Genomic DNA, 22,466 nt, shown 5'->3' with positions numbered 1-22,466 from the left:
ATAATTTATAAAAAAAATTAGTAACTTAAGTTTAGCAAATAAATGTAAGAAATTATTGGAACGGTAGGTAATTTCAAGCAATCAATTAAACGAGGGTAAGTGAACTCAAAAGTTGGTAGTTCCGTCGGTAATTTTAATATATTGGTGAGCTTCACAAACGAATGTTGGTAAATTATTGAAAACAGTTGGTATCTTCAAAACAATCTTTGCAACTCACTATTTGGTACCGACCAAAAAAAAAAAAAAAAAAAAAAAATTAACTATTTGGTAACTTAGTCTATGAAAAGTTGCTACACTCTCAATTTAAGGTGGGTTAATACTCTGAAAAACTTTAAACTGGTACACATGTGACAAATTTACCCCAAACTATTTTTTTGACTAAGAAAAACCTTAAACCGGTACACCTATGACAAATTTACCCCAACTAACAATAAAAAACTTCAAACTAGTATATTTATGACAAATTTACCACAAATTAATTTATTCAACTGCAAAAAACCTCAAGTGGTAAATTTGTGACAAATATACCCTCCGTTAAATTGGATTAATACCACAAAAAAATCACAAAAATTGTAAACTATGACAAACAGAGCGTAAAATCCCAAATTGGTATACCGGTCAACTGTCACGTGTCATTTAACTTAATAATTTGACAGTAAAATTTGAAGAAAACTAACATAGCGTAAATTTGTCACATTTGTACCAGTTTGGGGTAAATTTGTCAAAGGTATATCGGTTTTGGATTTTTGGTGGTCAAAAAAATAGTTTTGGATAAATTTGTCATAAGTGTACCAGTTTGGGGTTTTTCAAGGTATTAACCCATTTAAGGTCGGTAATTTTCCTATGAGAACTAACAACACACTGATAAGTCTAACAAGTAAATGTCGATAAATTATTGAAAGAGTTTATAATTTCAAAACAATGAGGCAAATATTGGTAAGTGAAACGATCAATTCAATCATAAACATTTCAACTATTTAATATAATTTGAAAACTTTTAACTTCAATTTAGTTCCAAATATTTTGACAATTTGTCAATATAGTCTAGAATATTTTGATGATTTGCCAATTCAGTTCTCCGAACCGATTTTAGTTGAAAATTATTGACATAGCTGTAAACTAGTTGTTTCTTCAGCAAATTATTAGCCTATTTTTCTGAAGCCAAAACTTTTGCATCAACTTGAAACATTAGCTGAAACCATACTTTTAAGTATTGACATCCCTCTTCACATAGCTTGCGATTCTTCCCCTATCTTGGGTGCTATACACTTTTTTCGTATGATGCGCCTGCCGACTATGTATGACGCAGTATATGGCTCGATAAATTCGTGAATACAAAGCATGTGGTGTTATATGTTGCAGCAACAACACCGATACATCAGTGAGCAGTAACTGATGACAAGTTATGAATGTGTTTCAACTCACCTGGATGTGAGGTGCCTGAAACATTTCCTTGATGGCTGCTTCAACCTCTGACATCCCAACAAGAGCTTTCCCTGTAAAATGGAGAAAATTACATCATTTGTTTATTGCGATTGTAAGTTTATGCTAACAGATGCACATTTACCAATATATACACACATGCGTACATCAAATAGAGTGAGCCTTCAGGCCCACAAGCAGTACAGATAGCCATGACATCCCCATCAAAACAATCAAACAGATTTTGTCACTCCCATAGTCCTTAACAATGACCTAAAATTATGTCACCTATCTCTAGGCTTGTGATGGTGCTGCAGAGAGATCATCTGTTGAATTTTCTCATCATTGATGTATAGCAAAATCCAGTCAGCCCCTGTTTATATTCCTTTTTGTTTTGATCAACCATAAACAAAGCCATGAATCATACAAGCACACCCATCCTCATGTCGAGTGACTTGGAATGATGCTAAAGATGATCTAGTTTGGCGGAAAGCTTCTCGGTCAAGTCAGATTCATAAAGAAATGATCTTAGACCTTCAACTGTCCATACCTTCCCACTATTGCTCTCCAACTCATCTGAGCATGTATACACCTAAATGTTTGTAAGGACATGATGGATCGGGAACGCAGAAGTGGTTAAGTGTACTGCTCACTGGAAGTTCCACATTGAGGTTATTAAATCAGCAGAAAAAAGATTACCAGCTGCAGGAGCAGTTTTGAGAGCTTTCGTTATACGGTAATCAGCAATTTCTGCTGCACGTCTGCATATCTCTAGTGCACGCCGTGCAACCCCTGAAATGGCTGCTACCTGTTAAAGATGTAAATCATCCAAAGTCAAACTGAGGGTAGCGTGAGAGAATAGTAAGGAAAACCTTTAAAACAAATATGCTGATGGCCTCCAGAAATTCAATTGATAGGTAAATGTCAAAGCCCATATCACAATACAGGAAAAATCAAAAGAATCAAGGATGAGACCTTTCGAGAAGCAAATTCTATAGCTTGCTTTTCAAATGCATCAATTCCTCTGAGTCGCGTTAAAATGATTTCCTGAAGCTGCTGATAATTGTATGGACCAAAGCAAAGTCTCTGAATACCCATGCGACTAGAGATACGGGAAGTAACTTCTCTGGCAGATCCATGATATTTGCTATGCCTAAATATTTACACAAAGAGGAATAATACATTAGTGTCTTCCTCTCCTCATTGTCCTTACAACCCCCTGTAAAAGGACAAGACATACCGATCACAATCAACTTGGAATGTGGCTTTGTAGGCCAATCAAGAATGTTGTAGAGAACCTGCAACAATAGAAGGCTAACCACATTGATGACCTAATAAAGAAGTTTAACAAAACTGGAAAAAAAAAAGGGAGAAAGAAAAAAGCAAAGCATTTGCTTCAGGTGCTGTGCCAGCAATGCTAATTTTATGTCATTTGGATAGGAACAAAAGCAAGTACCGATTGATTTCTGGTTAGAAGAAGGTCGAGTTCATCAATTAGTAGGACACAAGGTCGGTCGTCATCTCTGCCAATATACTTTCCATCTGAAAATCGCTCATTAAGCAGCTGGAGAGCCTTCTTCCAGCTAACTCTATGTCCAGTCAATGCTTCATAAATAACCTAAAAGAATGTCGCATCACATCAAAAGGCACAAAAGAAGTATAAATACCAAATTTGCAAGTCAATATTCTTAAATACCTTGTATATGTTCTCCGGAGATGCCAACTTAAGACCATTAATATCCACAAAACAATATGGTCTGATCCTTCCAGCATCAACTTCAGACCTCAGGTTTCTCATTACTGAAAGTACTGTCATTGTCTAAAGCTTAAAGTTAATAGAATATCAAGTGATATTCAGCTACAAAGGAACTAAGATAACATTTTATAGCTAATTCAGGTGAAAAGTATACCTTGCCAGTTCCAGGAACACCATGTATGTATAGGCAACGCCCAAGACATTGGTCTTGACATAATGCCCCCTTTATAAAAGCTGTTATTTCCTCCATTTCTCTACCAAAAAATAAAAAATGTCTCATGAAGCATAGAGCTAGCCAGATGATACAAACATTTATACAAGTAGACATGCTTACTTATTTCGGCAAAGTAAGCTTTTAGGAAGTGTTGCCAATAAAAGCATTGCCTTGACTCTTTCCAGATCAGTTTTCTTGTGGCATCTGACATGCGCTGGAATTCTCTTTGTCCCTATCTTTTGCAGTCCAAAGAACTGGCCCCTACGTGCGTTCTGTATAAAATAATCAAGGACCGATTTGAAGAAAAGCCATTTAAAGGAAAGGAACAGAAAAATAAAATAAACGGTTTCATTCGTACCGCAGCACATTCATGAGTTATTGATGATCTTGATTGCAGGTTTTTCACACGCTCTTCTTCATAATCCATGTCTTCATCAGTTCCGGAGTCTGCTTCATTGCGAGACATCCAATATTCATCACTGTCATCTTCCACACCATCCTGTGCAACAAAATTGTGAACTCAAATTTCTTTCTTGCTCAAGTTTGATAAACAAAAGCCAAACATTGCAGCTCATATGTTCGGTTGCGAACCTCTTCTTCCTTGTCAAACCCCGCAAGACGCTTGAAACTGTGCCAATGGATGTCATATTTGTTGGAGAAAACTTCCGTATTTGTTTTGAAACTGACAAAACGTTTCCATCAGTCTAGTCTGAAGACTTGCAGACTCTTTTGTCAAAATCTGAAGACCGCCGGACCACCAAACTCAAGATTCAAAGTCTACCCTCATTGACAATTTCTAGACCGTCGAAGAAAACTTATCCAGAGTTGAGTATTTCTTTAAGGATTTGATTCTATTGACTATAGAAGATCTCTCGGCTGGATATAGCATCTTGGAATCTATTATTCGGTTTTATTCGGGTAATTTAGATCCGTTGATTGGCGAAATATACTTGGAAGGTTCTACTTATGGAAACCTAGATCGTGATTGTATGGGCGAGCATGATTGGTGGGCTATTGTCATATTCCTTAAATAACTCAAGATCTTCATAATTGATTCTGTCCAACGGGTAGATTGGAAGAGCTCCTTTGGAAAGTGCCAACGGGTATGAAGGCATGGAAGAGTATATAAGGAAGACATTCTAGTTATTCGAGAGCGTGCATGATAGAAAAATTCCAAAGCCTAAAGCTCCTCGTTCTTTGTCAATTCAATTGTTGAGCGTAAACTTGTACTCAAAAGAGAGTTTATACATTTGTGAGACCTTGAGGAAGTGTAGCAAAGTCTCTATACTGTGGAATCAAGGACATGATACTGTAACGACTCTTTTGATTCATAGTGAAATCCAGCCGGTGGGCTGTCAGTGCAGAAGAGTGGACGTAGACTTGGATTAAGCCAAACCACTATAAGCCTCGTGTTCTTATTCTCTTCCCTAAACTCTTTTACTTTACTCGTAATTTTATCTAATTGTTAGAGTCTCGTTTCTATTTTAAAGTTTACTGTTAAACAGACTCAGGTTAAAAGTAAAGTTTTACTCTGTATTTAGAAAAAGTTTGTTTTCGCACCTATTCACTCCCTCTAGGTGCTCATACTAGCATTAACAATATTCATATTCACAAAGAAAAACATCATCACCCTGGTTGTTGGCTTTGGCGTATTCCTTAGGGTTCATGACAAAGCATAGCCTGAGAATGGATTCCATCTACAATTCGTGCAGTGAAGAGTGGAAGATGAGATCGGAAGATGAGATCTTTGAACAAGAAGTATGTGATTGGTTAACCAATCACATCCACAGTTAAGGAAGAATGTATGGGCACCAAACAATATGTGATAACTACTTAATATCCACTCACCGATTCAAACAATCCAAACAGCTTATAGCCAACTACTGGTCATGGTTGTCCAGTATGATCGATTGAGGCAAAAGCTCAGTTTAGACTAAAGTAATGGATTAATTTATCCTCAACAACTTATTGCAGCATTAGCCAGAAGAGAGATATAGTAATGTATCAACCTTTTTTTTTCCCATACAACAGATTAACCTGAAGGATGGTCGCCATTTTTCCATTATGATATACTCCCCCTTGCATTATCAGACACTAAGGGTGCGTTTGGTAATGTTTTTATTCCGGAGAACAATTTTTAACAGAAATAGTTTTTTTTTTTCCTGTTCTAGAGAACAATTTCTGAGTATAAGAATGCGCTTGGTAACTGCAAAAAATTTATACTCCATAAACATAAATGTGTTTGGTAAACTTGTATAACTTTTTTGTTTCTTTTAATTTTTCAATATTTTTCTTCTTTCTTTCTTTTGGCCGGTCGCCGGCCTCGGCCATGGCTAGCAACTCGCTGGTGGCTGGGTGAGCTCGACCTCACCAGATCTCCCAGCCAAGGGGAGGCCGAGCCTCGCTGGCTAGCATGAGGCTCGGCCTCGCTAGGCCAGGGCGAGACCGACCTCGCGCCGCTTGGGCGAGGTTGAGCCTCGGCTGGTGTTGAGCCTCATTTGGTGACCTCGCCGGCCATCGAGGCCACCGGCGAGCTGGCCTCGCCAAGGTGGCGCGAGGCCGAGCTCGCTCGGCCACCGGCGAGGCTCAACCTTGCCGGGCCACCGGCGGGCGACGTCGACTTGATGGTGGCCGGCGAGGCTCGGTCTCACCGGTGGGCCGGGTGAGCTCGGCCTCGCCAGATCTGGGTGAGCTCGAGCTCGCCCAGCCAAGGCGAGGCCGAGCTTCACCGGGGGGTCAGTGACGCTCCGGCGAGGTCGCCAGCCCACGATGGCCGGTCGCCGGCCATGGCCAAGGCCAGCGACCGGCCAAAAGGAAGAAAAGAAGAAGAAAAAAGTGTTTCTTATAAGTGTTCCTGAGAACAAGAAACAAGTTTTTTCTACTTCTTATTTCTGTTCCAAATCTGTTCCTAGGAACAAAAAAATAGATTTTTTATTCCCGGGAACAAAAGTATAAATAAACGCGTTTCTATTCTTTTTTTATTCCTCGAAACAAAAGAACAAAATTTTGTGTTCCGGGGAACGGAAACACAAAAAAACAAATACACCCTAAAAAAATTGTCGTTGCCAGACAGAGCTTTCTATAAAGAATCTATTCTGATGGAGACAGGCACCAATGTTCTTCCCAAATCAAGATGTATCGGGGTTACTATGCTTGTGGATGCTCATGGCCTAGAGTTTTGGGTTTTGCTTCTTTTTATCAACAGACATTTCACTATATAGACAATGCCATAAGTAAGAGCAGTTGAAGCTTTTATGATAACTCACTCAAAGTAGTGGTCAACTTGTGGTGTCCTGTCTTAATTGGCTAAAGTAAATGCAAAGACTCCCAATAAATTGTCCAATTGAACAGTTCAGACAAAGATTCTCCACAAGCTTGTGCAAAAGCCATGTATCAGGCTGCTTCACATAATTAGAGATATGTGCCGGCTGTGAATTTTAAGCAGACAGATAGCTTGGGGAAAGTTGAAAAGGCTAATGTAACAACTAAGCTTGATAACTTCTCAATTACTACCACAAGGCAAAGTAAAAGCTCTTATGCTAATCATTTCTAACACATGCAAATCAAAGCCCACTGTAAGAGAAAATTAAGTTAGTGCAGTGTAATTCCCTACCTCAATATCTGCAAAATCATTCGTTCGATATATCTCCCTCCTAAGGTTGTGGAGCTGCCTCCCAGCGGCAGTCTCCTCGAGAATGATGTACCACCTCACCCGACACCAATAAGTTCTATCCACTTCTTTCCATAAGCTGCACATCAGTGGACTTCATTGAAAGTACTAGTACGAACACTTAGAGGGGGTGAATAGGTGTTTAGAAGGAACCTTGACAAATAAATGCGGAATAAAATAAATTTCGAGCAAAGTCTGAATAAGGATCTGAGTCTGATTAAATGAGCAACCAGACTTCAGTTAGATGTTCAGAATCTATTATGTGATAACAGACTTCTGAAATAACTTGTGAGTATACAACAGACTTAAATATGAAGAGTTAAGGAAAGAGAATGTTGCACACGAAATTTATAGTGATTCGGCTTAGATCAAACTTACGTCCACTCTCCCACACTAACAACCTTTTAGCTGAATTCTACTATGTGATCAACAAGAGATTACAACTTTAAGTACAAACACTTAGTGATAGATCACACTATCTCACTAAGTCACTCTTTTGGTATTTCTCTCACGATCACAAACGTTTAAGCTCACCAAAGAGAAGTATATGATCGAAGATCGCTCAGACTTTGGAATTATAAATTTTACGCTCCGTCTCTTACTTGCTCATCGGTCCTTGATCTCCTTAAATACTCCTCCACTTCCAAACTAGCTGTTGGACAGTATCTAGAGGATCGTCTTCCAATCTACCCATTGGACAAATCTGTATCTAAAAGATTCCATAGCCGTTTAGTGATAGAAGTAGAATCCCAAATTGATTATAATCGTCCATACAAACAGAATTTTGGTTTCCATAAGTAGAGCTTCTTCGTATAGAAATTTCTTGTCTTCAATATCCAATTATCAATCAATTAGATTGAGTCAATCAAATTTATCATGATGTAGAATCCAAACCAGATCACTAGCCATTATATATTTGGGGCTTGTGTTACATTCTGTCAAGTTAACTTGTTCTGAACATGCTTCGTTCTGAACTTGTGTCTTGTTCTATACCTTATCATGTTCTGGATAGGGGTGAGTGCGGTTCCCAAGTAGAACCGGGAACTGGAGAACCACATTGGAGGGTCCGATTCGATTCCCGAATCCTTTTTTCTAGGAACCGGTTACGGAACGGGTTAGGGCTCCAAAGTCCAAAATAAGCCCAAAATCTCTCGACGCCGGTTTAGTGTTCACAATTTCCCTTTATTCACAATTTCACACTTTCATTGATGCCGCTCACCCTCGACACCGCTGTCGGACGCCGCTACCGAATGCCGCTTGCCCTTATCGGACGTTGCTGGACACCAGTTGCTAACGTCACTCGCCCTAACCCTCGCCGCTCAACGCTGATGTACCTCTGAGTCTCTCCCGTTCTCTGCCTCTGCTCGTCACCGACGCCGCTCACCCTCAACGTTGCCACCGAACACCACTCGCCCACATCGAACGCCGTTGGATGCTAGTCGCTGACGTTGCTCGCCCTAACCCTCGCCGCTCGACACCAATCGCTGCTAATGTACCTCTGAGTCTCTCCCGTTCTCTGCCTCTGCTCATCACTGACGTCGCTCACCCTCGATGCCGCCGCCGGACGCCGCTCGCCCTCGGCGCTGCCGTTAGACCCCGCTCGCCCTTGCCGAGTTCCACTTCCTCGACTACGAGTTTCTGGCCGATCTTTCGTCATTGACCGTCCATTTGGCTTTGCGAATCGTAGGTAAAGAGCCCCCCCTCTCTCTCTCTCTCCTCCGTCACGTGTCGCTCCCCGTTCTTGGGTGTTTGAATCTGTCGAGCGAAATCAATTCGTGGTCGGAATGGCGTGCACATTTGCGGTTATCTAGAAACTAATCCAAAATATAATTTTGTCTCTCCTCTGGTTTTATAGTATCGCCAATCTTTGAGTTAATTCCACTAAGACATCCTCAATGATTACATACAAAAGTATCAAAGAAGGAAAATGTAGAGAGCTTAATGACAACGACATATAATTAAGGTTCAATTTTGCTTTGTGTATGGATTTAAATAGGGGACATGCTTTTTTTTTATCATAGTTGAAGGAAATTTTCTAGTTACCTTTCTGATTGGTGGGTTACAATTATGGAAATCACCCACATTTATATGTAGTTAATTTTGGGCGTAAATCGTGCCCTCGACTGAGATTTGAGGAGAATATACCCCTTTATGAGTTTGATCTATGCAATATTACCAGTATACTTCTTCTTTGCCTTATGTATTATGTAAAATTAGGAAGTTGCAATCACAACTCAGCAAGTGCTTATTCCCTTTATAAAGGAACTGTTGTAGTGCATTTCGGAATCCTATTTAGGAATGCATTTGCCATGTTTTGTAGCTGCATTTGCTTAAGGGTGAATAAGAGGGTACTATTGCTTTTGCTGGAATTTCTATTATCTGATGTTCTTTAGAAGGTTTTTCACGTTGATGAGATTATCCTCACTCTGATTCGCTGTATTTATGTCACTTTGCTCAGTGAAGTTTAATTATTTCATCTTGCAATATTGTAGTTGTGCAGTTTTTTCTGTTTTTACTTTTGTTGTATGAAAATGGTACGTGGGAGGTTATGTTGGTAGGGAGAGCATGCCTTTTCTTTGGCAAAGTGCAGTATAATTTGAATGGGATTTTGATTTGATAGGGTAGAGAACTTAATGGGCCTATTCTTTCATGCTTTTGGAATATTCTGCTAGAAGAGGACCATGTGCTTAGTTGTTTTTGCTAGATTAGCAAGCTAAATCGACCAGTTTCAGTTTCCAAGTTAAAGTTGTTGGTTTCTTGTCAAAAACAAAACTTCCTTGATTTGCTCTTTATTTTGAAATTTCTAATTATATTCTATTATTGTTGTGTAGTGCGAAGTTAATCTATCAAGATAACACGTCAATGGAGGTGGAGGGACGTGAGGAGATGACTTCGATCAAGGAATTGGAGTTTTCTGGCGATGAAATTGAAGAAGAGGCATCCCTACCATGAGTGCCACAAATAAGGTACATGGTTCTCATATTCCTCATGATAAGAAATATACGTCAAAATACTGGAATTATTATTCGAAAATCAATGATAATTATGGAAAAACATATCAAGTGAAGTACATTCATTGTAAGTTCGTGCTTAAGTACCGTGTTGCTAACGATACTTCTGTAATAATGAAGCACTTGACCACATGCAAGAGGTTTCCCCGTAATGTAGATAAGATGCAAAAATTCTTTGCACCACATAATGTTGACATGGCTGGTAAGGCAGGAGGAGATTCTAGTATTAATAGCATCTTATCGACATGATCGTTTAATTAAGAATGTTGTAAGTAAATGCTTGCTTGGTTCATCATCCTTAATGAGCAACATTTTTCCTTGGTTGAACGTGTTGGATTTCGTGAATTTGTTACTAAGTTACAACATTTCTTCAAACATTTATCACGTTTCACAATGGCAAAATATTGCATGAAATTGTATTTATGTGAAAGAACTTTTTTGAATAATTATTTTAGAAAGATTAATTCTATGATTGCATTCACAACTAATACATGGAGTTCTAATCAAAATCTGAATTATTTGTGTCTCACTGCACATTTTATTGATGAAAATTGGAAGTTGCATAAAAGAATCATCAACTTTGTAGTGATGCATAATCACAAGGGTAAGGAGATTGAGAAAATGGTGGAGAAATGCATTCGGGAGTGGGGAATAGAAAAAAAAAAGAAGGTGTCCACAATTACCGTGGATAATGCTAGCTCGAATGATGTTGCAATTAGTTATTTGAGAGAAAAACTTTCGAAATAAAGGTTGTTGATATTAGATGGTAGTATTTTGCACATGAGGTGTACAACTCATATATTAAATTCGATTATGAGAGATGGCTTGACTACGGTACGTAACTCCATTGCACGTATTCGAAATGTGGTTAGGTATGTAAGGAGTTCTCCCACGAGAGTCAAAGCATTTCAATCTTACATTAAGAGAGAACGGATCACTAAAAGGGTTCGGTAGTTATTGACGTTGCCACTAGATGTAACTCTATTTACCTCATGTTAGACACTGCCATAAAGTTCAGAAAAGCTTTCGAAAGACGATCTATCTTTTGCAAGTGAGCTTAATCATGAAACCATTAGTGATGATGATTGGGAAAATGTTATTATTCTTTCGGAATTTCTAAAAGTATTTTATGATACCACCAATCGGATGTCGAGGAGTTCATATGTTACTTCAAATGATTATTTTGAAGGGACAGTTCTTTTGTATAAATATTTGAAAGATGTAATTGATGCTTCGGATCCTAAGCTTTAAGCTATGGGTGTGAAAATAAAAGAAAAAGTTGACAAATATTATGGAAGCTTGGATAAAGTGAATATGATGGTGTTGATTGCGGTTGTATTAGATCCTAGAGTCAAGTTGAATTATGTGAGTTTCTTGTAGGGATAAATTTATGATGAAAAATCGAAAATTAAAGAGATGCATTACAAGGTGAATGATAAATTGGAGTGTTTGCATGAATTTTATGAGCAATATTCTTTTATTTCAAGTTATCGAAATTTTGATGGCCATAGTTTGGGTGCAAGTAGTAGTGGTTCTAATGCTGATACAGGTGGTAATGAAGGAATAAAAAAGTATGACGCCCAAGCTTGAAAGAAAATGTTTTTATACTCGAATGAACAAGGGTGCGATGACAACAAGTCTGAGCTTGATAAATATCTTCAAGAAAAAAAATGAAAAGGTTCTTGATCTTAACCTTTTGATATGGTGGAAGACCACTAGCTTAAAATATAAGATCTTTTCTTTGATGGCTTGAAATATTTTGTCCATTCCCGAATTACCGTTGCTTTAGAGTCAACTTTTAGTATATCAGATCGTGTGCTTGATGGCTTTCGAAGTTCTTTAACTCCCAAAGTAGTGGAAACTTTGATTTGCACTCAAGATTGGTTGAGAGCCATTCATGTACCAATTAATGTTTAAGAGTGCATCGAGAACGCAGAAAAATTTGAGTTGGGTAAGTAATATTTATATCTTTATATATTGTAATTATTTTTCTATATCTAATAAGTGAATATTTTATTTAATCTCTTCTTCTCCTTTTTTGTAGATATGGATAGTCTTAATGCGTAGATTATCGTCGATGAATAGAGTTGGTGTTTCAATCCCTGGTATGTACTAGAGGAGGCCTCACCTTGGCGGCTGTTGAGCAGAGGCTGGAACTTTTTGGCCACAACAAGCTTGAAGAGAAGAAGGCACTGAGATCACTCGCTGTCTTTTGATTTGACCAATGTGTGTGTCTCTGTGGGTCTTTGTTGGTAACAAAGATTTGCACTTTGTTGATTTGTTTTAGGAGAGCAAATTCTTGAAGTTCTTGGGGTTCATGCAGAATCCCTTGTCTTGGGTCATGGAGCTTGCTGCTATCATGGCCATCACACTTACAAATGGAGGGGTTGGTGAATTTTTCCTTTACTGTTCTGTCTCTCTTTCTGTTTTAGGGTAAAATTTGAGTTTTTATGAAAGATGGTATCCATTTGTTTATGATTCTTCCTTTGCAAGGCAAGCCCCCGGATTGGCAAGATTTCATAGGCATCATCACTCTTCTATTTATAAACTCCATTATTAGCTTTATCGAGGAGAACAATGCCGGTAACGCTGCGGCAGCAATTTGAGTTGTAACCGGTTCTCAGGGCAGATTCCATATGAGATAGGTGATTGTTCTTCTCTGAGAAACCTGTAAGTTCAGTTTGCCTTGAATGAGTCCTGCTTTATTAGTAAATCTGAATACCTTGGAACCACGATACCGCTTATTGATTTTGTGCATGCCATTTATTTATTTTCCTGTTAACCTTCCCATTCAAACTCAGGGATTTGTCATTTAATGAGTTAGATGGGGACATCCCATTCTTGATATCAAAGTTGATGCAGCTGGAGTTCCTGTAAGCCTTTTTGGCAAGCATTTGTCGATGCAGTTTTGAAGAGAATGAACTCGAATTCCTTTTTCACTGAGTTCTTTCTAATATCTTTAGGGTATTGAAAAACAATCAGCTTATTGGATCGATTCCTTCGACCCTTTCTCATATTCTCATGTAGGCCTGTTGACACCTAAATTTTGGCTACACATTTAGTCATTTATTGCATTAAAAAATTTTAAGGGTTAATTTTATTCCTGAAAAAATATTAATTGCATAGCATATAGATTTAGGTGCATTTGTTTTTAATTTGCATTTTTTACATTTATTTACTGGACCAGTGGCGGATGGGTCGAATTAGTGGTTTTGAGTTTTAAATTAACAGGCTGGACTAAGCCCATGAAGGGGATAAGTACACTAATGGTGCCATAAGTTGTGTACAGCGCTCACTTTGGTGCCAAAAGTTTCCGTCGGATCATTTAAGTGCCAAAAAAATTTGAAAAGCGCTCACTTTGATGCCAATGCCGATTTGATCGGCCGGAAATCTGACGTGGCCTTTTTTTATTAATTTCTTATGCTGATGTGGCTCGCCGGAGTTTTGATTAGATCACTTAGGCCTTCAAACGACGTCGTTTTAGCATCCTAACACCAAAACAACGCCGTTTTGTGTCTTTCCCCTAAATTCAAAACCCTAAATCCCCAAATGACGCCGTTTTGTGTCGTCTTCTTCCCCGAGCAGATTCGTCTTCTTCCCCGAGCAGATCTAGCAACACCAACAGCACCAAACCAACAACACCAGCAGCGGAGCACCAGCAACACCAGTAATTTTCCAAAAAAGAAACCACGCATTTGCCTCCGCCCTCTCCCAGTAGTTTTCCCCCATTTTTAATCACCTTATCAACCTTTCAAATCCCCGAATCTCAGCCTCACCACCGCATTTTCCTAAGAAATATCGTTGGGTGCAGAGGAAACGCGAGCTCGAAGAATCCCCAGAAGCACGAGCGATTCGGCCAATGGTAGCTGCGAAGATCTGGAACGCCACGGAGGTTGTCGGCGAAGCCAGTTGCTACGAAGGTGGCAGTCGTGGCCCCGCCATCCCCTCCGCCCTCATCGTCGACACCTCCCTCTTTCTCGTGATTTTCTATTCGTTTTTTTTTTTCTTTCTTTTGTCTTGCTGTGGCAAGCAACTACAATGGAGATTGAGGGATGGCGGCTGAGCAACGGTGGCCGAGGGACGTCGGCTAAGTGATGGTGGCTAAGGGACGGCGGCTGAGCGACGATGGACGAGCAATGGCGGACAAAAAAACCCTAATTTCAATCTCCAAATAAAATTAACAAAACGGCGTCGTTTTTGTGAGGGTATCCATGTAGGATGGCAAAACAACGTCATTTTCTTAATGAAGACGGAAAACGACGTCGTTTTCTTAATGAAGATGGAAAACGACGTCGTTTTCTTAATGAAGACGGAAAACGACGTCTTCTTCTTAATGAAGACGGAAAACAACATCGTTTAAAAGGCTTCTCGATTTTTTTTTTTTAAAATATAAAAGCCACGTAATCATTTTGGCCGGAATCTGTCGTCGGTGGCACCAAAGTGATCGTTTTTCCTCCGATTTGGCAGTTAAGTGATCCGGCGGAAACTTTTGGCACCAAAGTGAGTGGCGTACACAATTTATGACACCATTAGTGTACTTATCCCGCCCATGAAGTGTGCAAATTAGCCCGAGTCTGTTTTTTGAAATTGAGATTTGAAACATTTTTGAAATTTAAGAAAATCGGGTTGTAATCTTATCTCTAAAAACCAGTAAAAAATATTTAGGAGATAAGGAAAATAAGAGAATTTTTATGATCATGAGGTTATAGGAAAATCTTTGTGTATATTGAAAAGTGGATGAAATGTTTCACGCAGATCACATCTTTATTTGCCTATAAATGGGGCCGTGTATGATAAGAGAAAAGGGGGCTTTTCTAGGGTTTCTTTTGGTAGACAAAAGAAGAAAAACGAAAGTGAAAAGTGAAAAGTATAGCAGAGAGAGAGAAGTGACGTGAGAGGCAGGTCAGGAGAGAAAAAAAAGGGGTTAATACCCTAAAAAACCCCAAACTGGTACACATGTGACAAATTTACCCAAAACTATTTTTTTAACCATGAAAAATCCCAAACTGGTATACTTGTGACAAATTTACCCCAACTAACCATAAAAAAACCATAAACCGGTACATTTATGACAAATTTACCCCCAAACTAATTTATTCGACCGCAAAAAACCTCAAATTAGTAAATTTGTGACAAATATACCCTCCACTAACTTAATAATCTGACTGTAAAATTTAACAAAAACTAACGGAGGGTAAATTTGTCACAAGTATACCAATTTGGGGTAAATTTGTAAAAAATATACCAGTTTGGGGTTTTTGGAGGTAAAAAAAATAGTTTGGGGTAAATTTGTCACAGGTGTACCAGTTTGGGGTTTTTTAAGGTATTAACCCAAAAAAAAAGGGAAAACAAAAACCAAAATACTATTCATCTTCCTCGTCGTTCCTCGCTGCCCGATTCGCCGCGCCTCCACAGTCACCGATTCTGCGCCAGCCACCGCACCGGCGTCTCCTCCGCCAGCCCGTCGCCGTTCGTCCGCGAAGCCCCCGCGCCGGAGGTCGCCGCGCCTCTGCAACCGCCTCCACTTCGCTCGCCGCCGCTGTGACGCTCGCTCCGTCTCTCTCTCTGCCCGCCGGTCTGCGATCTTGAGCCGATCCCGACGCCCCCGCCTCTGCACCAGTGCCGTCGTAGCACCACTGGTCCCTGCACCTCCGCACCACCATCCCCGACGCTAGCAAATCCGAGCCAGTCGCCGGGCCGCCAGTCTTCACCGTCGCTCTACCAGCAACCCGCGAAGCCACCACCACGCCACCGTCGCGACCCGCCTGCTCGCGATTCCGATCCTCTGCCTTTGGTCCGACATCAGCACCCCTTTGCAACAGATCTCGAGCCTTGCCATTTGCCGCTTCTCGTCGCCGCGTTCACCGAGCCTCTGCCGGAGCACCCCGCACCAGATCCAGATCTGGGCCGCAGCATCGACACCTCACTACACCAGCAGCCGCGACCCAGCAAACCACCAGATCCACTCAGCAGCAACGACCCGTCACCTCGCCGCACCACTGCTGCTGCCCTTCCGACCCCAACGCCATAGCTTGCTGTCGCAGTAGCCGCTCACGACGCCCGAGTTCAGCGTTTAACACCGCCGGTCGCCGCCCCTTTTCGATTTACTCCGCCTTGCTCGCTGCCGGTCCACCCTCGCGGAGCTCCGACGATCAGCCCTTTACTCCCGCTGCCCTTGCGCCGATCACCTTGCTGCTGTCCTCCCCTTTAGGTGGTTTATTTTATTTTTATTTTTCTTGTATTTTATTATTTTTATTTCATTTTAGCTTATAAGTTTAGTTAATTAGATTGGAGCGATTCATTTTATGAACATTGTAAGCATTAACCGCGGGGATTTTGTTCAAAATTATTGTAATTATTAATTTGATCCGTAAGACATTGGATCATTTTTTTAATTATATTAATTTTTGGGATTTGTCGATAGTATTTTAATTGGTAAATTATTATAATTATTAATTTGATCCGTAAGAATTTGGATAAGATTTTTAATTATTTTAAGCTCTATGTCGTGATATGTAGGTTAGAGTAATTGTTAATTTAATTGTGAGATAACAGGTTATTTTTTCGATTATCTTAATCATTTATTTGTTGAATATCTTGATTGTTTAGATTTATTGTTTATTTGATAATTACTTGTCTTGGAAAAATACTAAAAAAATCAAAAAATCAAAAATCAAAATCTTGCATCAAAGCATGTAGGTTTAATAAATCAGACATGTAGGAGGAGTAGATTTATGAAATTTTCATCTAGCGATTGTTGCTAGGTTCATTTAGTTAGAAATTACTCGTCATTAGAATTAGATCATTTGATTAATTTAGATTGCATATTTAATTGTTGCATTTCATGGAAAATACAAAAAAAAAAATAGAATAAATTCATTTCATGCTTTAGAATAGATTGCATGCTTATTCATGTTATATAGTTTAGGTCATATTGCCACGTCATATCATTTCATGTTAAATTAGTAGCATGTATTGTATGATTCTCATTAAATAAAATGAAAACCAAAATTGAGTGATTGCATGTTAATTAGAAATCATATTTATGATTGTCGATGTGAATTCTGAACTAACATTGCAGATGTTTTTGTTACTATGAGGTAAGTCATGCAATTTATTCATTGCTTCATTTGGGTGTTTAATTGGTAGTTTGTGCACTCGCATGATCACCTCACATGTTAGGGAGGTAAATTAAAATCAATTCAAGCTGCCTACAATTTTTTTTTTTAAATAAAAAGGGAAAAGTACCGAAATAGCGTTTGACAAATTTAGCGTAACCAAGTCCCCGAATTCACAATCTCTGGTTCATAGGAGTAAAGTAAATGTCCCGTTACTTTACTTGGGTTTCTAATCGACCCACCAAAAAATAGATTAGCGGCGACTTCTAATTAAAAAATCAATTGCATGTTAAGAACTTGAACTCAAGTCGCGAATTGGTATGGGCTTGGGAAAGTCCGAGTTAAGTTTAGACTTAGTAATCTATTAGCCTAATTTTAGGGGTGCACCCGAAATTTAGGTCGCGACAAGGCCCTTGCAATCTTGTGAGTGAAAAAAAAAACTCATTCTCCTATTTTAAGGTCAGAATAGTTGTTTTTCAAGCTGATGCTTAACATCTTGTTTCTCTTTAATTGTCTAGAGATCTGAGCTGTAACATGTTAACTGGACCCATCCCTACTATTTTGGGAAATTTGACCTACACGGAGAAACTGTACGTTATCCTCGATACTTGCTATCATTTTTTTACACTTGTACTTAATTCTAGGGGTCATGTTGGCATCTTTCTTGTGCTGGGTTAGGCTTGACCTGGGTATGAAACATGTTGTAGGTACTTGCATGGCAACAAACTGACCGGACAAATCCCTCCGAAGCTTGGAAATATGTCAAAGCTTCATTATTTGTATGCTTAGTTTCTCATATATTGGATTGTTTTGAAACTATGCATGTGATTTCATCTGCATGGGGAGTCCATTTCTGCAACTTTTTTACTGATTGAGGATCTTTATAACTATTTCATTCTCCTGTTCTATATAATTTTTCCAAGTCCGCTCTCATGATAATTCTAGCATCCTTCATAAGCTTTAATAAACATCAATTAGAATACGTTCTGCATGTTTCAGGCCACTTAGAACATCTTCTCACCCCTAGCTCAATGTTGAATGTTCCTTTTGGCAGATTACCGCTCTCGGAAGTGATTAATAATGTGCAAAATTCTTCTGTAACATGGAATTAAATGATAATCATCTCACAGGGAGTATTTCGCCTGAGCTTGGGAAGCTTACTGAGTTATATGACCTGTATGTTCGTCCTCCATGATTCCTAATTTCCGGAGCTTAAGATTCTTATTAAATTTATATACGCAGATTGTTTATAATTCTTCTTAATAATGGAGTTTTAATATGATGTCTCCATATATTATGGTCAATTCCCTCTTTCATTGTCTCAGGAATGTTGCCAACAATAATCTCGAAGGGCCCATTCCTGATAATATCAGCTCCTGTACAAATCTCAACAGCCTGTAAGCAGGTTATCATAATTTTAATTTCCTTCTTATGGATAGTTGATATGTTGACTCTTAATGTCATCGTGCAACAATTTGCATGGGAACAAATTGAATGGGACCATCCCCACTTCTTTGCAGAGGCTAGAGATAATGGCAAAACTGTAAGTAACATTACTAGAACTCCTTTCGATTATGGTTTGTCACATCACAGTGCTTCTTTCATTGCTAGAAGAGTCCATGGGAATTCTTTGGTGACGTAATCCTTTTCGGCCATTTTGATTGCTCCTCTGTGTAGGAATATTTCGTCAAACAATCTTAAGGGTTCCATTCCAATTGAGCTTTCCCGAATTGGGTATTTGGATACCCTGTAAGTTTAGAGTTCTTTAGTTTCTTTAATGCCCATGGTCAACACGCTTGGATTGTTGCTTATTTGTACTTCTACGCAGGGATCTTTCCAATAATAAGCTCAGTGGTTCTATCCCTTTTTCTCTTGGTGACTTGGAACATCTGCTAAAGCTGTGAGTGTTGTGAACTAGAAAACAACGGTCACATGGAGATGGGAGGTATCATCTGATCTTGTGCTGACTTCAGTGAAAATGTAGGTATTGGGTATTGTATTGTTTTCACACATGAAATGTGGATAATGTTATGCTTAACTTTATAGGAGGCCGGACCATAATAATTTATCTGGATATGTGATTTCTCAGAATAGTTTGGTGATGGCTCTCTTGTATGAAGTGAGACATTTGACACCATTGAATGTTCCCTTCTCTATTCTAATTATTAAAGATTGGTTATATAGGATGATAAGAAAGTGGCTCTCTTGTAAATGCTCACCATTGAATGTTCCCTTCTCTTTGGTTTGTCTCTTTCCTTCTTCGTTATAGTTCAAATCTGAAAATGAAAAAAACAAAACAAAAAAGAACCTATTGAAACTTGGAACTGACCATGTAATCTGTGACATGGTAGGTTCCAGGTTCTTGGTTCTAACGGGTAGGTTCCAGATTCCAAAAATTGAGAAACTTGTACCCGATGGTAGGTTTCAGGTTTCAGACGGAATCGAACTGGAATCGGGAACCGCTCACCCCCAGTTCTGGACTTGTGTCTCATTCTGGATGTAAAGTCTAAGAGTGTTTTGTCAAAAGTAAAGTCTAAGTGTCTTTCGTCTGAAGTAGAGTCTTAGTGTCTTCCGTCTGAAATAGACTTTATAATCTGGACGTAAGTCTGAACATATTTTGCTTCTGAACATATTTAGCCTTAAGGTGTGGACACAGTCTAAATAAGTTCAGCTTTAGTATAGAGTCTATCTTCTGGTTCTTCAAAGTATAAACTTTAACAATATCATTTACACGTTTTATCATCTGCATAGTCTATTACTCAACCATTAAATACGTTAGTAACATTTGATTTATTTTGTCATCTTCAAAATATCATAAGGGATTTCCCTAACAATCTCCTCCTTTTTTATGATGACAACTCTGAATATGCATCATGTTTATAAATATATTAATAAATCAAGACAATCCTAAAGAATAATTTAATTCAAAATAAAAGATAGTAGAAGATAACAAATAGATTGAGCATAATTATATATAGAAAAATAATCGCAGCTCAATATTATGCAATAAATAATATCAACTAATCAACACATATGCATATTTATATTCTCTCCCCATTTTTGTCATAATCAAAAAGCGATAATAATGGAAATAATATCACGTAGAGAATATAAAGCGATAATAAATATGTCTTGCATGAAACACAATTTCAAAAAAAAAAAAAATCTTTTACAAAGTAAGTCGAATATTAAAAATTTGTAATATAGCTCACTTCGATTATATATATCAGCAAATATTCAATAAAAATCACGGATGCATTATAAAATTTACTTATCTTTTTTGTCATAATAAAACAATAATATTAATAAAAGATTTGTTAAAGATAAAAGGTAATAAAAGATGCACTAACTGAATTTTGTAGAACTTCAAGTTCTAACACATTTATCTTTTCCTTCTCTCCATAACAAGATCACGATCATGATTGATTCAAAAAGATTTTTCCATAATTGATCAATGCTCCCCCTCAATTTGTTGCCTTTTTGAGGTGATTATGATTATTTTCCTTTCTTTTGGATTCACGTTCTCCCCATTGATTTAAAGATGATTATTCCCAATCTTCGCCCGGGATACTTTTCTGATTGCACCAAAATCTACGTAAATTCGCGATCTTTCTTCCCTTATAGAATTTCCTGCAATCAACTTATTTCCTTTTTGGTATCCATCAATTTGGATCATTCATTGACGTTAGAGCAAAATATAAAATCTTCATGAATAATAAAATATTCTTTCATCATAACATATTATTTAAGGAAAGAACATTATGCACAATAATATCTTGAAAAAGAAATTATCACTTAGTCAAAGCACGATAAAATCAGAGAAAATAAAATCCTTGAGTATCTAAGAATTAATATCACGTAAAACAGATTTTCACTTTGCAAAATATGACAAAATCTTAGAGCATAAAATCAATCAAATAAACTCAATTGTCTCTAAGCAAGATATCAAAAATAATCACACGATTCTTTCTTCAACAAAACAAATCATAGAATACGGTCATAATAAAATCCAAATCAATCAAGGCATGAAGAAAATATAATAAGAATTTTTAAATTATGTACCCAAACCAAATTGAGAAAAATATACCTTCCTTACCAAATTCTCTTTCTTCTTTTCCTTTATTTCCTGCAAAAACAGCTCATCTTTTCTTTGGTACCCATATTTTCTTGGATGCTTGAGAGTTAGTAGAATATGTTGTTTTTACTCAATCTTTCTTAATAGGTCTCCAAACTTTAGGCAAAAGAACGCTTCAAGGGACACTTAACTGCCACAACTTACGAAAGGTAGACTTAAGTGCCACATTCGAAGAAAAACGGATCACTTGAGTGTTACTCCGGCCAAAACGCCAACGTGGCGTTTTTCCGGCGAAGCGCGCCCAAAACGACGTCGTTTTGCACGCTGATGTAGCCAAAACGACGTCGTTTTGGGCTGACGTGGTAAAAAAAAATTAAAAATTAAATAAATTAAATTAAATATAAATTTAGTTAAAATATTTAAAAATAATAATTTTAAAATTAAATTTAGTTAAAATATTTTAAAATAATAATTTTAAAATTAAATTTAGTTGAAATATTAAAAATTTAATAATTAAAAAATTTAAAATTTTAAAAAAAAATTTTAAAAAAAAAAAGGAAAGAGGGGGAGGCGGCGAGGGATTAGCCCTCGGCCCGCCGCCCGCCGCCGCCGGGAAGGGCCGGCCGATCGGAGGCGAGGGCCGCGACCCTCCCAAATCGTGGCGAGGGCTTGCGGCCCTCGCGACCCCCGGCGGGCGGCGGCCCTTGGCCCGGCCGGGCGAGGGCCGCCGACCCTCGCCGATCGATCAGCCGAGGTCGCCGGGCCCTGGCCCCCGCCGTCGCCAGCCCTTCCCGGCGGCGGCAGCGGCTAAGGGCTAATCCCTCAACCGCCTCCCCCATTTCCTTTTTTTTTTAAATTTTAAATTATTAATTTTTTAATATTTCAACTGAATTTAATTTTAAAATTATTAATTTAAAATATTTTAACTAAATTTAATTTTAAAACTATTATTTTTAAATATTTTAAATAAATTTAATTTAATTAATTATTTTATTTTATTTTTATTTTTTGCCACGTCAGCCCAAAACGACGCCGTTTTGGCCACGTCAGCGTGCAAAACGGCGTCGTTTTGGGCTCGGTTCGCTGGAAAAGTGCCACGTCGATATTTTGGCCGGATTGGCACTCAAGTGATCCATTTTACTCCGATTTTGGCACTTAAGTGTACCTTTCGTAAGTTATGGCACTTAAGTGTCCATTTGG

At 38.4% G+C, this 22,466-nt stretch overlaps 1 protein-coding gene across 1 annotated transcript in view; it reads right to left on the bottom strand.

Annotated features, from left to right (window-relative positions):
* Window positions 1–698: 698 nt before the first annotated feature.
* The window catches only part of LOC104423486 (origin of replication complex subunit 1-like), a 47,892-nt gene continuing 26,124 nt past the window's right edge, over window positions 699–22,466 (bottom strand). The window contains 14 exon segments of the mRNA XM_018863535.2: window positions 699–1,496; window positions 1,957–1,962; window positions 2,122–2,230; window positions 2,398–2,534; window positions 2,537–2,575; window positions 2,663–2,720; window positions 2,879–3,040; window positions 3,119–3,241; window positions 3,333–3,432; window positions 3,513–3,664; window positions 3,751–3,891; window positions 3,984–4,054; window positions 4,990–5,089; window positions 7,006–7,141. Coding sequence (XP_018719080.2) covers window positions 1,417–1,496; window positions 1,957–1,962; window positions 2,122–2,230; window positions 2,398–2,534; window positions 2,537–2,575; window positions 2,663–2,720; window positions 2,879–3,040; window positions 3,119–3,241; window positions 3,333–3,432; window positions 3,513–3,664; window positions 3,751–3,891; window positions 3,984–4,054; window positions 4,990–5,089; window positions 7,006–7,141 — 1,414 coding nt within the window. The 3' untranslated portion in view covers window positions 699–1,416.

The sequence above is a fragment of the Eucalyptus grandis genome, chromosome 10, assembly GCF_016545825.1.
Source record: "Eucalyptus grandis isolate ANBG69807.140 chromosome 10, ASM1654582v1, whole genome shotgun sequence".
NCBI lineage: Eukaryota > Viridiplantae > Streptophyta > Magnoliopsida > Myrtales > Myrtaceae > Eucalyptus > Eucalyptus grandis.
The sequence above is the reverse complement of the archived record's forward strand: the minus strand, read 5'-3'. Positions and strand labels throughout refer to the sequence as shown.